This window comes from Rutidosis leptorrhynchoides, chromosome 9, assembly GCF_046630445.1.
Source record: "Rutidosis leptorrhynchoides isolate AG116_Rl617_1_P2 chromosome 9, CSIRO_AGI_Rlap_v1, whole genome shotgun sequence".
Classification (NCBI taxonomy): Eukaryota; Viridiplantae; Streptophyta; class Magnoliopsida; order Asterales; family Asteraceae; genus Rutidosis; species Rutidosis leptorrhynchoides.
The window spans coordinates 51,621,957-51,634,580 of record NC_092341.1 but is presented as its reverse complement, the minus strand read 5'-3'; the positions used below and the strand labels follow the sequence as shown (position 1 = coordinate 51,634,580).

General features: G+C 36.7%; 2 protein-coding genes across 2 annotated transcripts in view; both read left to right on the top strand.

Moving 5' to 3' along the window:
• Window positions 1–8,405, top strand: part of LOC139868045 (uncharacterized) — a 184,134-nt gene extending 175,729 nt beyond the window's left edge. The window contains exons 2-4 of the mRNA XM_071856383.1: window positions 4,492–5,417; window positions 5,595–5,910; window positions 8,391–8,405. Coding sequence (XP_071712484.1) covers window positions 4,492–5,417; window positions 5,595–5,910; window positions 8,391–8,405 — 1,257 coding nt within the window. The remainder of the gene's footprint in view (window positions 1–4,491; window positions 5,418–5,594; window positions 5,911–8,390) is intronic.
• A 2,573-nt stretch (window positions 8,406–10,978) lies between these two features.
• Window positions 10,979–11,515, top strand: LOC139868044 (uncharacterized). The gene has a single exon (XM_071856382.1). It carries the CDS (start codon window positions 10,979–10,981, stop codon window positions 11,513–11,515), a length of 537 nt encoding a protein of 178 aa, XP_071712483.1.
• Window positions 11,516–12,624: the final 1,109 nt, after the last annotated feature.

Here is a 12,624-nt window from a genome sequence, read left to right as displayed (position 1 = left end):
AAGAATATCATTGATTAGTATTCTCAATAATACTAACCGTGATATAGAATAAAGATAAAGAGAAGTTTTTCCTCGACTCGCCTTAAATTCTTTATGTCATAATGTCGGAACGTTCATATGAGTCACCGTAATATAATCCCGGAAATTATATTACCCTGATTCATATGTGCATTCGACATCATTTCATATAGTCAAGGTGGAGTGTCAATCAAATTAAACAACATGAGATTAAGATGAACTAAGAGTAGAGATGAGTAGAAGCGTTCGAGTATAAATGCACAAGTAGTCAAGTAATTCCTACTTCAAGTCTATATGCCGGTTGTAGTCTAGACTCACCAATGTACCCTATGACTCGGGGTCGACACCAATGAACTCTAAATCCCTACAACCAACGCTCTGATACCATCTGTAGTTACCCGACCAAATCATGTTTGACGGCGCCGTCTACTTAGGTCCCGTTACGTGGTCATAAGTCTTTAAAACAACGTTTGACCAAAAGATATGTCGCATTCATTTCAAATGTAAAGATTGTTCCAAGTTTACAAGAATTGTTCATCCAAAAGTTACGTTACAAAGTTATAAGTACAAATGAAACTTATGCGACACAATTTAAAAGTAGCCAAAAGACGCTCCATGTATGCATATATACTCGACATCCAATGCAAGTATCAAAATAATGAGCGGAAGCATGTATCATGTATCGTTCAAGGACCTGAGAAAAACATAGAAAATCTGTCAACGAAAACGTTGGTGAAATCATAGGTTTAAGTAAGTAAGTACAAGTGAACCACAAAATTTGCATCAATGAATTAATAGTAATACATTCCAAAAGTTTGTTTCACGAGCACCCAATTATCAATGCTTAACATTTCTCCCATTGAACCCCATCACTTAGTGCTAGAACATACACTGTTTCTCGAAAATATATTTCATTCGTAAACGGTAGCGAACCGTTTGAATGAGGGTTTGTCAAACCCATATGGATCCATACAACATAAGTTCTCGCTTACACCCGGCAAGTGTAACTAATGATAATCGAATTGAGGATTTTGTTCTAAACTCGTATGTAGAATGTTTGTTTTCCTGTACTTGTGTTCACTTAGTAAAAGAAATGTTTATGTTTTCTCATCCCAAATGTAAGTTCAAAAAGAGTAAAAGTGGGACTATGATCTCACCTTGAGTGCACGAGTAGTAAAGTACTTCAACAAGTAAACGTGTGCAAAGAACAATGCTAATCTTGACCTAAACAATAGGTTGTATCAATAACGGTAAACACGATAGGTCAAAGATGTTCAATTAGTCCTATGGCTCGTTAAGACTCGATCATAATAGCATGTGAATCAAATTGTCATGTTTCATGCAAGGTACAAGTATAAAAGCATGTTAGAACGATTGCACAAACAATTGGTTAAGTTTGATTAAAAGTCAACTTGGTCGGGTCAAAGTCAATGAAAAAGTCAACATGTTCGGGTCGGGTCCCGAACTATTTTTCTGAGGTTTTTAATCATATATGAGCATGTTAGAACAAGTTTCATGTGAATCGGAGGTCCGTAGTATGCCAAACATTTTTCGTATTTTGGACATGGAGGTCAGAACCTGACCACGGCATATGCCGCGCCGCGGCCAGAGGTGTCGCGCCGCGACAAAGGCCGGGTGCTGGTGCCTGGCCAGTCCTAAATGTTCAAGTCCCAATCCCAAACCTTTTTGTGCATAAAACACAAACCGCTAACACTTAGGACTCGCACCTTATATCGTTGGAAAGCTCTTTTGACGTAGAATGCAACTAAACACAATTCATCAATCAAAAACCTCATTTGTAACAACCGAGTTTTCAAACCAAGTGATCATTCAATGCACACATTAATGCTTCAAACTCACCAATGCACATTTAATGATTTAGGCATTCAATGCATACATATGACATGCCATTTTGTAGGTAATTGAGCATACAATACAACTAACTACTTACTAACTACAATTCATGTCATTCAATGCATCAAATATTCATTTCAAGCTTATCAAACCCTAACCCGAATTCACCAAAATCACTAATCAAGTTTATGGAGTTTTCTCAAGCAACCTACACATCAAATTGAAGCTAGTGATACTAGGAACACAATTAGAACATGAACTTTTAACATCTAACAACATATGATCATCCAAAATTCAAGAACAACACACCAAAATTCAAGTTCATGCTAGTTACACTAAAACAACGAGATCGAGCATATAAATTACACACACGACATCACAATGAGCCATAGACACTAACTAACACCATTTCAAGTCAAAAACACGAATTTAGAGAAATCTAGAGTTTTAGAAATGTTACCCAAACGAGATGAAGTTGGTACCAAAATGAAGAGGATGAAGAGAGGATTACGAATATGTAATTTATTTTGTTGTAAGCCTCCTAGATCGGATTTAGATGATGATTGAATGAATTTGGAAATGGTGTGTGTGTTCTTGCTAGAGAGAAAGAGAGAGAGATGGAGATGATAATGAATGAGTGAAAGGGGTTTGACCCTTTGACCTAGTCAAGGGTTTGATCCCTTGTCAAGTTTAGTCCCTCAACTTTCATTCGGGTGCGTGAATTACCTAAACGAGATAATTTAAAACGCGTATCAACGGGAGATGTTATAAACATATAACGGACTTTAAATTAGTATAACGTAAAAGTAAATGGAAAAAGGCGGGATGTTACATAACTCATTATAATTATGTATATATGAGTAAAATTATTTCTCATCTCGTGTAAACTGAACAAAAATTTTTATCTGTTTACTCAATATTATTATTATTATTATTATTATTATTATTATTATTATTATTATTATTATTATTATTATTATATACTAAGGTCAAAAATAAATAGTACTATTTACTTTGCCCTCGAGTGTCATTTTACTTATTTCCATGATCTTTTATTTACATTGCAACCAATGATATGTAACCAATAATATGTTAAAACCATGGTTGCAAAACTCGGCCTACTCGGCCGATTAATCGGCGAGTAATCGGTTGGAAACACAAAACGAAAAATCGGCCAAAGAATCGCTAAAAAATCGGTCAATAAAAGTCAACGCGTCTAACAAGGTGATATACGTTCAATTTCTAGGGTTTCTTCCACAGCGGAGTCGATATTTTGTGAATATTTTGTGAGATTGATGAGCGGAGTCGATAGATCTATAAACTTACCGGTTTAAATGATCGAAGGTTTCATTGGAAGAGCTGAGGAAGAACGTACAGGAGCATTGGAAGAGATGGATCGATGAAAAGATGAAAAAACATAGATGGAAGAGATAAAAAAAGAGCTGCTGAGTATATTAGGGTTTTGTCCCTGTTTTGTATTATTCAATTTACATTTAAAACCCTCAAAGTTTAATTGTCATACATTTTAACCCCTCATATTTAATTTTCATTTCAACCTAAGTATTAAATTAAATATTAAATAGATACAATATAACTCAACCAATCAAAATCAATGTTTATATGTAATCAAACTTTATATATTTGACATATATATTTATTTATTGCTAACATATGTATTATATATCTATATAAATTATATATATATATATATATATATATATATATATATATATATATATATATATATATATATATATATATATATATATATTAAAAAGTCAACGAAAGTCAACATCCGAGTTCTCCCCCGAGTAGCCGATAACTCCTCAAAAATCTTCTGCCGAGTTCTCCCCGAGTCGCGAGTTTTACAACCTTGGTTAAAACATACACAAACTCTATCAAAAGACATAAATACCCTTCATTTCATTTCAAACCTCACGACCCATGCTTCCATGACACAAAATTGTCAACCCCTCCCCCCTCAAAAATATTGACGTGGCTTTTATTTAGTCACATGCTTTCCACATGACATTTATATGTTGGTTATAATAGTTGATCAAATTTTTGGTATGATTCATCTGTTATTTTTCAAATGTTTAACCATATTATTTGAATTAATGTTGTAATGTTATGATTGATGTTTTGATATACGTTGGTGGTAATAGTGAGTCATTTTTTTGGTGTATTGTATTTGATGAATATTTTGTTTCAAACGTCAGTGTATCTAATTTGTAAACATCATCAACTATGTTCCTGACTATTTACCGTTATGTTCTACGGTTAATCAATTTCTCTCATTATTATATATTGTTTGTTTAAAAGGTTATAATTGATGATTGGCTACTTTATATAGCAGAAACTCTTTCCGTTCATTATGGTTGTTCAAAACTCGCAGCGGAGTGCGGGCTACCAACCTAGTTTATACTATTACAACTACCAAGTAGTAGGTAAAAATCTTTGAATAACATCTTAAAATTTGTTCTAGTTGTGACTGTAGATTGTGAGATATGAAGTAAATTACAACTATTTTCAATGAAATTTGTTATGACTAAATAAATCTCTTAGAATCTTATCTTTTATGTGTTAATGAAGATAGTTTAATTGATTACTCCATTGTAGAAAGAGACTAGATGGAAGGGTGAAGAGGCGATAGAGATTCAGGACTATAAGTTGTGGTACTCGGGTTCTAGGATAGCACGAAACGGGGTAGGTATCTTTTTAGGAAAACTACATAAAGATAACGTTGTTGACGTGGGCAGGTTTAGCGATAGGATTATGTCGGTTAGTTTAATTATTAAGGAGGAGACTTTCACGGTCATTAGTGCATACGCACCTCATGCGGGTTTAGGTGATGCGGAAAAGAAGAGTTTTTGGGAATTGTTAGATGAGGTGGTGAGGGGGTGCCCAGCCGACCATCGACTGATTATAGGTGGTGATCTGAATGGACATATAGGAGTGGAGGCAGAAGGTTATGAGGGAGCCCATGGTGGCTTTGGGTTTGGTCCTAGAAATGAAGAGGGGCGCTCAATTCTTGAGTTTGCCATTGCCCACGAGTTGGTGGTAGCAAACTCTTTCTTCAAGAAGAGGGATGCTCAGTTAGCCACATTCCATAGCGGGGGTCGCAGCACCCAGATTGACTTTTTGCTTCTTCGTAAAGGGGAACTTAGGACATGTAAGGACTGTAAGGTCCTTCCAGCTTTGACGTGCTCCTCCCAGCACAGATTGCTGGTCATGGACCTAGTCACTAGGGGAAGAGTTGGCAGGAGGGCTAGGGCTGTACAACCTAGAATCCTTTGGAAGAACCTCTATGGAGCGAATGCGGAGACTTTTAGAGCGATTGTTGTTAATAGATTGAGTGTAGAAGAGGATTACGTTGCCCCTACGGACGCAGACCAGATATGGAATCGCATGGCGTCCACTATCAGAGATGTGGCAAAAGAGACCTTAGGAGTGGCTATAGGGACATCGAGAGCCCATAAGAGTAGAAGAGAGTCGTGGTGGCTTAGTGACGATGTCCAATCGAAAGTCGCGTTAAAGCAGACGAGGTTTAGGGAGCTCATTACTGTTGGAGAAGGGACACCTGAAGAGAGAACTAGGGTAGAAGAAAGATATAAAGAAGCTAAAAGAGAAGCTAAGAAGGCCGTAGCAATTGCAAAAGACAAAGCATATGAAGACTTGTATAGAAAACTAGACTCTAAAGAGGGAGCTAATGACATATATAGGATAGCCAAAGCTAGGGAGAGAGGAAGGAGGGACTTAGGTAACATCAAATATATCAAGGATGTAGCAGGGCAAAGTATAGTGAGAGAAGACCTTATTAGGAAAAGATGGGAAGAATATTTTGCATCCCTTTTCGGTAGGGGAAGACCAGAGCGGAACGGTGAACCCCACGAGGTTCAGGAGTTTCAAAACAACTGTTTCTACACGAGGATTAATCAGGAGGAAGTTAGATTGGCCCTACGAAAGATGGGGAGAAACAAAGCAGTAGGACCAGACCAAATTCCGATTGAGGCGTGGAAGTGCCTAGGAGGTGACGGGGTTAGATGGTTGACAAACCTTTTCAACACGACGTTTAGAAGCGCAAATATGCCTATGGAATGGAGACTCAGTGAGGTTATTCCCATTTACAAGAACAAGGGAGATGCGCAATTATGTAGTAACTATAGAGGCATAAAGTTACTCAGTCATACTATGAACCTTTGGGAAAGAGTGATCGAGACGAGGCTCAGACGCGAGACAAAGGTTTCAGAGAACCAATTCGGCTTCATGCCAGGACGCTCGTCGATGGAAGCGATTCACATAGTTAGAAGCCTTATGGAGAAGTATAGGGAAAAGCAAAAGAACCTACACATGGCGTTCTTAGACTTGGAAAAAGCTTATGACTGTGTCCCGCGTGAGCTGATTTGGAAGACTCTTAATGCTAGGGGAGTCCCAAGTAGATATATAAGATCTATTAGAGATATGTACGAGGGGGCGAAGACTCGTGTACGTACGACGGTAGGAAACACAGAGTTTTTCCCGGTAGAGGTTGGTTTACATCAGGGATCTGCCCTTAGCCCTTATCTTTTCGCTTTGATCCTAGACGAGTTGACTCATAGGATACAAGACAACATCCCATGGTGCCTGATTTTCGCCGACGATATTGTATTAGTTTCGGATTCTCAGGATGAGCTTAACAGGAGGCTAGAGCAATGGAGGATCGCCTTAGAATCAAATGGCCTACGGATTAGCAGACTTAAATCGGAGTACCTTAGATGCGATTTCAAGGGAGGCGAAGAGGAACACGACGATATAGTGAATATCAGAATTGGGGATCAGATTCTACCCCCGCAAGAGTCCTTTAGATATTTAGGCTCGATGCTTCACATTTCGGGAAGGATAGATGAGGATGTGACGCATCGTATACGAGTAGGATGGTTGAAGTGGAGGGCTGCGAAAGGGGTGTTGTGCGACAAGAAGGTCCCACTTAAACTGAAAGGTAAATTCTTTAAGGTGGAAATTAGACCAGTCATGTTGTACGGATCAGAGTGTTGGCTAATGACGAAGGCCCAAGAGAGGAGGATGGAGGTGGCAGAAATGAGGATGCTTAGATGGACGTGTGGTAAGACCATGCTAGATATGATACCAAATGGAGTTTTTAGAGAGAAATTGGAAGTTGGGAACATCATCAACAAACTTAGGGAAGGACGACTTAGATGGTTTGGGCATGTTAGGAGGCGCCCACTTTTAGCCCCAGTTAGGAGAGTCGAGACCCTCGCCGTTGGCGGCGTAAGGAGAAGGGGTAGACCTAGACGTAGGATGGAGGATAGATTGAAGCTTGACATGAAAGAGCTCCTACTGACGGAGGACATGACTTCTGATAGGAGCCTGTGGAGGAGTAGAATTAGAATTATTGAGTAGGTTTTTTTTTTTTTTTTTTTTTTTTTTTTTCATTGTGTTTGTTACTTTTATTATACAACTACATATATAACTATAACCAGATATTCAATAACCACACTATTTATACCCCTCTACATGGTTTATATGCCTTTGTATCTATGTATATGTTTTTAGGCTATATATATGTACCGATGTATATGTTTGTATCTCTATATATATGTATCTATGTATCTAAGTGCATGTATTGGTGTATGTAGGTTTGTCTGTCTTGTATCTGTACCTAGGTATATATATCTACGAATGTATCTATATGTATTTATGTTTAAGCATGAGTTTTTTTTTTTTTTTTTTTTTTTCATGCTTTCGTGTGGTATATATACATCGATGTGTGTGTCTGTGTGGGTGCGTATATGTATATGTATATATCTTGTTTGTCTGTATGTCTACCTGAAATTAAATGGTTATGTGCACTACTTTATTCATGCTCTTTGCCCTACTGTTGTGCATTACTGCTATATGTGTCCCCTTTATGGTTACTGTGTATGGTTGCTTCTTGCTAGGCGCTCATTACTCGTACAGGTACGTATCATTTGCCCTGTCTATTTCGTTCTTATGAGCTCTTCGGGCCGGAGGTCCTTTAGGAAGCAATCTCTTTTGCGCTAGAGTAGAGGGAGGGACGACCTTATCTAGGCGCGGGTTCTATACCCGCGGGTGGAGTAGTGACTTCCTTCTAATCTAGGGTACGAGGAATGATTGTCTACACTCACCTCCCCCATACCCCACTTTCGTTGGATTGGGTAATGTTGTTGTTGTTGTTGTTGTTGTTGTTGTAGAAAGAAAATAACTACACAGACTTGCTTGAGTGGCTACCGAGTTGCCCAATGAAGCACACCACCCGGGTTCAATTTCTGGCTATGTCAAATTGTTCAAAAAGTGAGTGTGACTAGAGGGTGCACATAATGCACAATTCACCCGGTACCAGGTCTCGCGCTCGGGGGACTTGATTACCCGAGATTGTACCTTCTATGGAGGAGCCAATGTGCTCATTCATAGGAGGGTTTCCTTGTTTACAAAAAAAAAATGTTTGCAAATTGATTAACTACTTCGTTTCACTAAGCTACGTAATTATATACTTATAGGTTACAGAGGAGTAAAAGTCTTCAATATTTAGTTTGTAACTGTTTAACTCGAATTCCAAACCAAATTTAGAAGTTGAAAATTGGTTTTCGTATCGACTAAAATTGAAATCGATTTCAATAATCGATTTTCGGTTTCGTTTTTTATTTTGAATTTTTTAAATTTTTTGAATTTGATTAAACTGAATTATAGAGCGAATTCAACTTACTAATAATATAGCTTATAAATATATTAATAATATAAATGCGACTTTTCGAATTCGAAGAAAATTGAATAGTTAAGCGTTTTGAAAATTTAGCAACTTTAACTACAGGGTTTGTCATGTGACCTAAGAGACAAAATGCAAAATCATGAGAAGAGATTTTCATCTGGAAATTAAAAATTAATTAATTTCCAGTGCCATCCTATAGGCGCCAACAATTTTAACAATTTATTAATCTAAGTTATTAGGTTTTTTTCTGTTCGGGTTACTCGAAAGGACAAGTATTCCGACCCCATACTCTAATGTATGTGATATAGTTTTCAACCCCACCACAAGTTTTGAACTCTTGCAAGGATGTTGGGGCCACCACTGAGCTATCTTACGATGGTTATAACATTTTATTAATCTCTTTGTTCCACTTTGGGTGTCCCAATATCTAGGTGTCAATTGGTTTTGAATCTTCTTAAAAAGTTAACAAAAGTGGGAAAAGTTATGAACTTTATGACATTATACCCTTATAGTAATGCCACTTGTAGGATCTGTAATGTTTATATTTGTCCATTGCATATATGCCAATAATTGGAATGGCTCTGTGCTTGTATAATACTTTCTATAAATAGGTTAAACTTACGTCGTAGGTTGTGTACTATATTTCCTATATCGAATAATGGAAGAATCACATGAATTTGCCAGTCATAAAAAGCTAAAACTTTTTGGTTTTTTGATTGATCCTTGTGCAAAAGGTTCCGAAGACGTTGAATCCAACGAGGATAAACGTGTTTTTCTCCCTTCGAATCCCAAGAAATACAAATGCCAGTTTTGTTGTAAGAAGTTTGTTAGTTCACAAGCTTTAGGAGGCCACCAAAATGCTCATAAGAAGGAGAGACTGAAGCAGAAAAGGATGGAACTACAAGCTAAGAAAGCTAAATTCAATATGTATTTCAGGTTTTTTTTAATTTAAATCACACTAGTGATCCTACTTTAGCTTTTATCAGTTTTTCATCATATTTAACTTCTATTCCTCAAAATCCTATTAAAAATATGAACTTTAAGAACGCCCATGTTGTAAATATGCCTCGTCTTATACTTCTTGCTCCACGTTCCAACAAGATGAATTTACTTTTGAGATAGCATGTAATGGCATTTGTTAAACCTTTCAGAAGTATTGTCACTAAGTGGATTTGTATTTTTTTATTTTTTCATATAATCGTGACTAGAATACATTCATTGCAATAAATTGAAATGTAAAAAACACGTAAAAATAAATTGCAACTAGAAAGACAGGTTAGAGTTAAAAATATGCAAGACTTGATCAATACGCATGTAAAAAAATAATGTTGCAAAGTAATCCTGTAGATTTTGATGACCCGATTGACTTGGAACGAGGTATTTATATTTGTACTAGAGTTTACTTGGTTTAATGATAATTATAGCAATTGTTTGTGTGCAGGGTAAGAAATTTTCTTTAGATGTTTTTTTGCCGGAATATGGCTTTTCCATTGGGATATCTTGCAGGAGCGGTGGTCTTTTGGCCTGTTTTGTCTTTTGCGGAATATGGTTTGATAGTGTAAGGTGGTTCGGGATTCTCAGATGGTTGGTTTCTTGATGGATGTCAATTGTTTTGTTTGTGTATAACATTTGTGCAATATGTGTGTCTGCTAGGGTCGTGGTCAATGGTCAGTAGTCAATAGTTTGCATCAAATAGATCGTTTGAATCTTGTCAATCAAATTGTTTAGAGTTTGAATCAATTTGTATCTTAACTAGATCTTTAATCTTCTACTTTAATTCTCTACTTCTTTGCTTTTTAACTGTATTAAGTTTCTTCTACTTATTTGCAAATTATTGTGCATCTATGTAACACTCAATATTGTCTAGTACTCAAACATATCCAAAATTCCATTACAAATCATTAGAATGCTTGTATCATCCGTTACTTCTAACCGAAACGCTTCAGGATCCATGAAATGGTGACGCTCATGCGTGTTAAAATTAGTGCAACATAATCCCTTGATTTATGGAATTTTATAATCCCTTGATTTATGGGATATTTCCAAATTTTTAGATAAATGCATTTATGATAGTAGTGTAGTTGCCATTTAATATTTTCTAGGTGTAGTTGCCATTTAATGTTTCTTAGGTATAGTTGGTTTGCATTTATTATGCATTTAATATTTCTCTTGTATTTAAAGAGGTAGAATGTAACATTTGAAAATAAGGTAAACCATTTACAATACACTTCAAGTTTATACATTCTTTGTTCATATTTTGTTTACTAAACTTCTATTCTAGCAAGTTATTAATTCTCATATGGTATCAGAGCTTTGTTTTAAAATTAATCTTTGTGTACAAATACTCAAAGTTACAAAGCTAAATTTTTGCTATAAAAAATGGAAGTCTCAAATGTAAACAACGGTGGTATGATCAACGGCATGGAAAGACTTGTAGGCCACAACTACAAGTATTGGAAAATGTGTATGGAAGCTTATCTCCAAGGTCAAGACCTATGGGAACTTGTGGCCGGAAGTGATGCCATAATTCCCGTAGAAACTCTTGAGCAAGGCGAGTCACGAAGAAAATGGAAGATCGAGTCTGGGAAGGCTCTCTTTGCGTTGAGGACATCAATTAGCAAAGAGTTCATAGAACACGTTCGTGATCTTAACTCGCCAAAGAAGGTTTGGGATACTCTTGAGAAACTCTTTACCAAGAAGAATACCGCACGGTTGCAATTCTTGGAAAATGAGTTAGCAATCTCAAGACAAGAAGGTATGTCAGTTTCTGAATATTTCTTACGGGTGAAAACTCTTTGTTCTGAAATTTCAGAGATTGATACAAACGAGAAAATTAGTGAATCTCAGTTGCGAAGATATTTAATTCGTGGTTTGAAGAAAGAGTATGCTCCGTTCATAACCTCTATACAGGGGTGATCTACTCAACCTTCGGTTGAAGAATTAGAGAATTTGCTCTTTAATCAAGAAGCTTTGGCCAAGCAAATGGCTAAAGGATTTGAAAATGATGCGGTATTATTTTCAAAAGGGAAGAACTTCAAGAAAGGTTCTTCTAGCAAAGAAAAAGAAGAAGAGCAAACTAGTTACAAAAGTAACTATGAAAAGAAACCTCCCACATGTTACAAGTGCGGGAAGGTTGGTTACATCAAGAAATATTGTCATACTAAAGTCACAAAAGAAAACGTGGCTTGTTCAAGCAACGATGATGATAAAGTCAAATGGGAGCAATGTTTTACCGTTGATACGGTTGTTAAGAAGAATCAATGGATTATTGATTTGGGTTGCTCTCATCATGTGACCGGTGATGAAACTCTTCTTCATGACATTAGAGATCACAATCAAAATCGAGTTGTAATCACGGCCGACAAATCAACTCATCCGGTTAAAAATGAAGGTAATGCTATTATTGATGTTAATAATAATACTTTTACTTTGGAAGATGTTTATCTTGTTCCTAAATTGACCAAGAATCTAGTTTCGGTACCTCAAATTACCGAATTTGGAAAATATGTTCTTTTTGGTCCAATGGATGTGAAAATCCTTGAGAATGTCAAGGAGATTGTGGGTGATGTTCTCTTCACAGGAGAAAAGAAAGGTTCTTTGTTTGTGTTGTCCGCAGGTGAGGCTTACGTGAATAAAACAAGTCAAACCGACAACGGAGCTATTTGGCATGCTAGACTAGGCCATGTGGGATATCAAATATTGCAAAAGATATTCTCACTTAAACTAGTTGATGGAATTCCTCAATTAAAGAATGTTCGTGAGGAAGTAATATGTCAAGGATGTCAATATGGAAAGTCACACCGACTTCCATATAAGAAGTCAACAAATAAAAACAAGGTTTGCTTGACTTGATTCATATGGACTTGATGGGGCCAACAAAAACACCAAGTTATAGCGGTCATTGCTATGTCATGATGTTAATTGATGACTATTCTCGGTTTACTTGGGTGAAATTCCTAAAGGAGAAAAGTGAAGCCTTATCAAAGTTCATAGAATTCAAAGAAGCGGTAGAATCAGAATTTGGG

Bases quoted from the DNA above. Each gene is read 5' to 3' on its own strand.
- LOC139868044 (XM_071856382.1), top strand. From the start codon at position 10,979: ATGGAAGTCTCAAATGTAAACAACGGTGGTATGATCAACGGCATGGAA.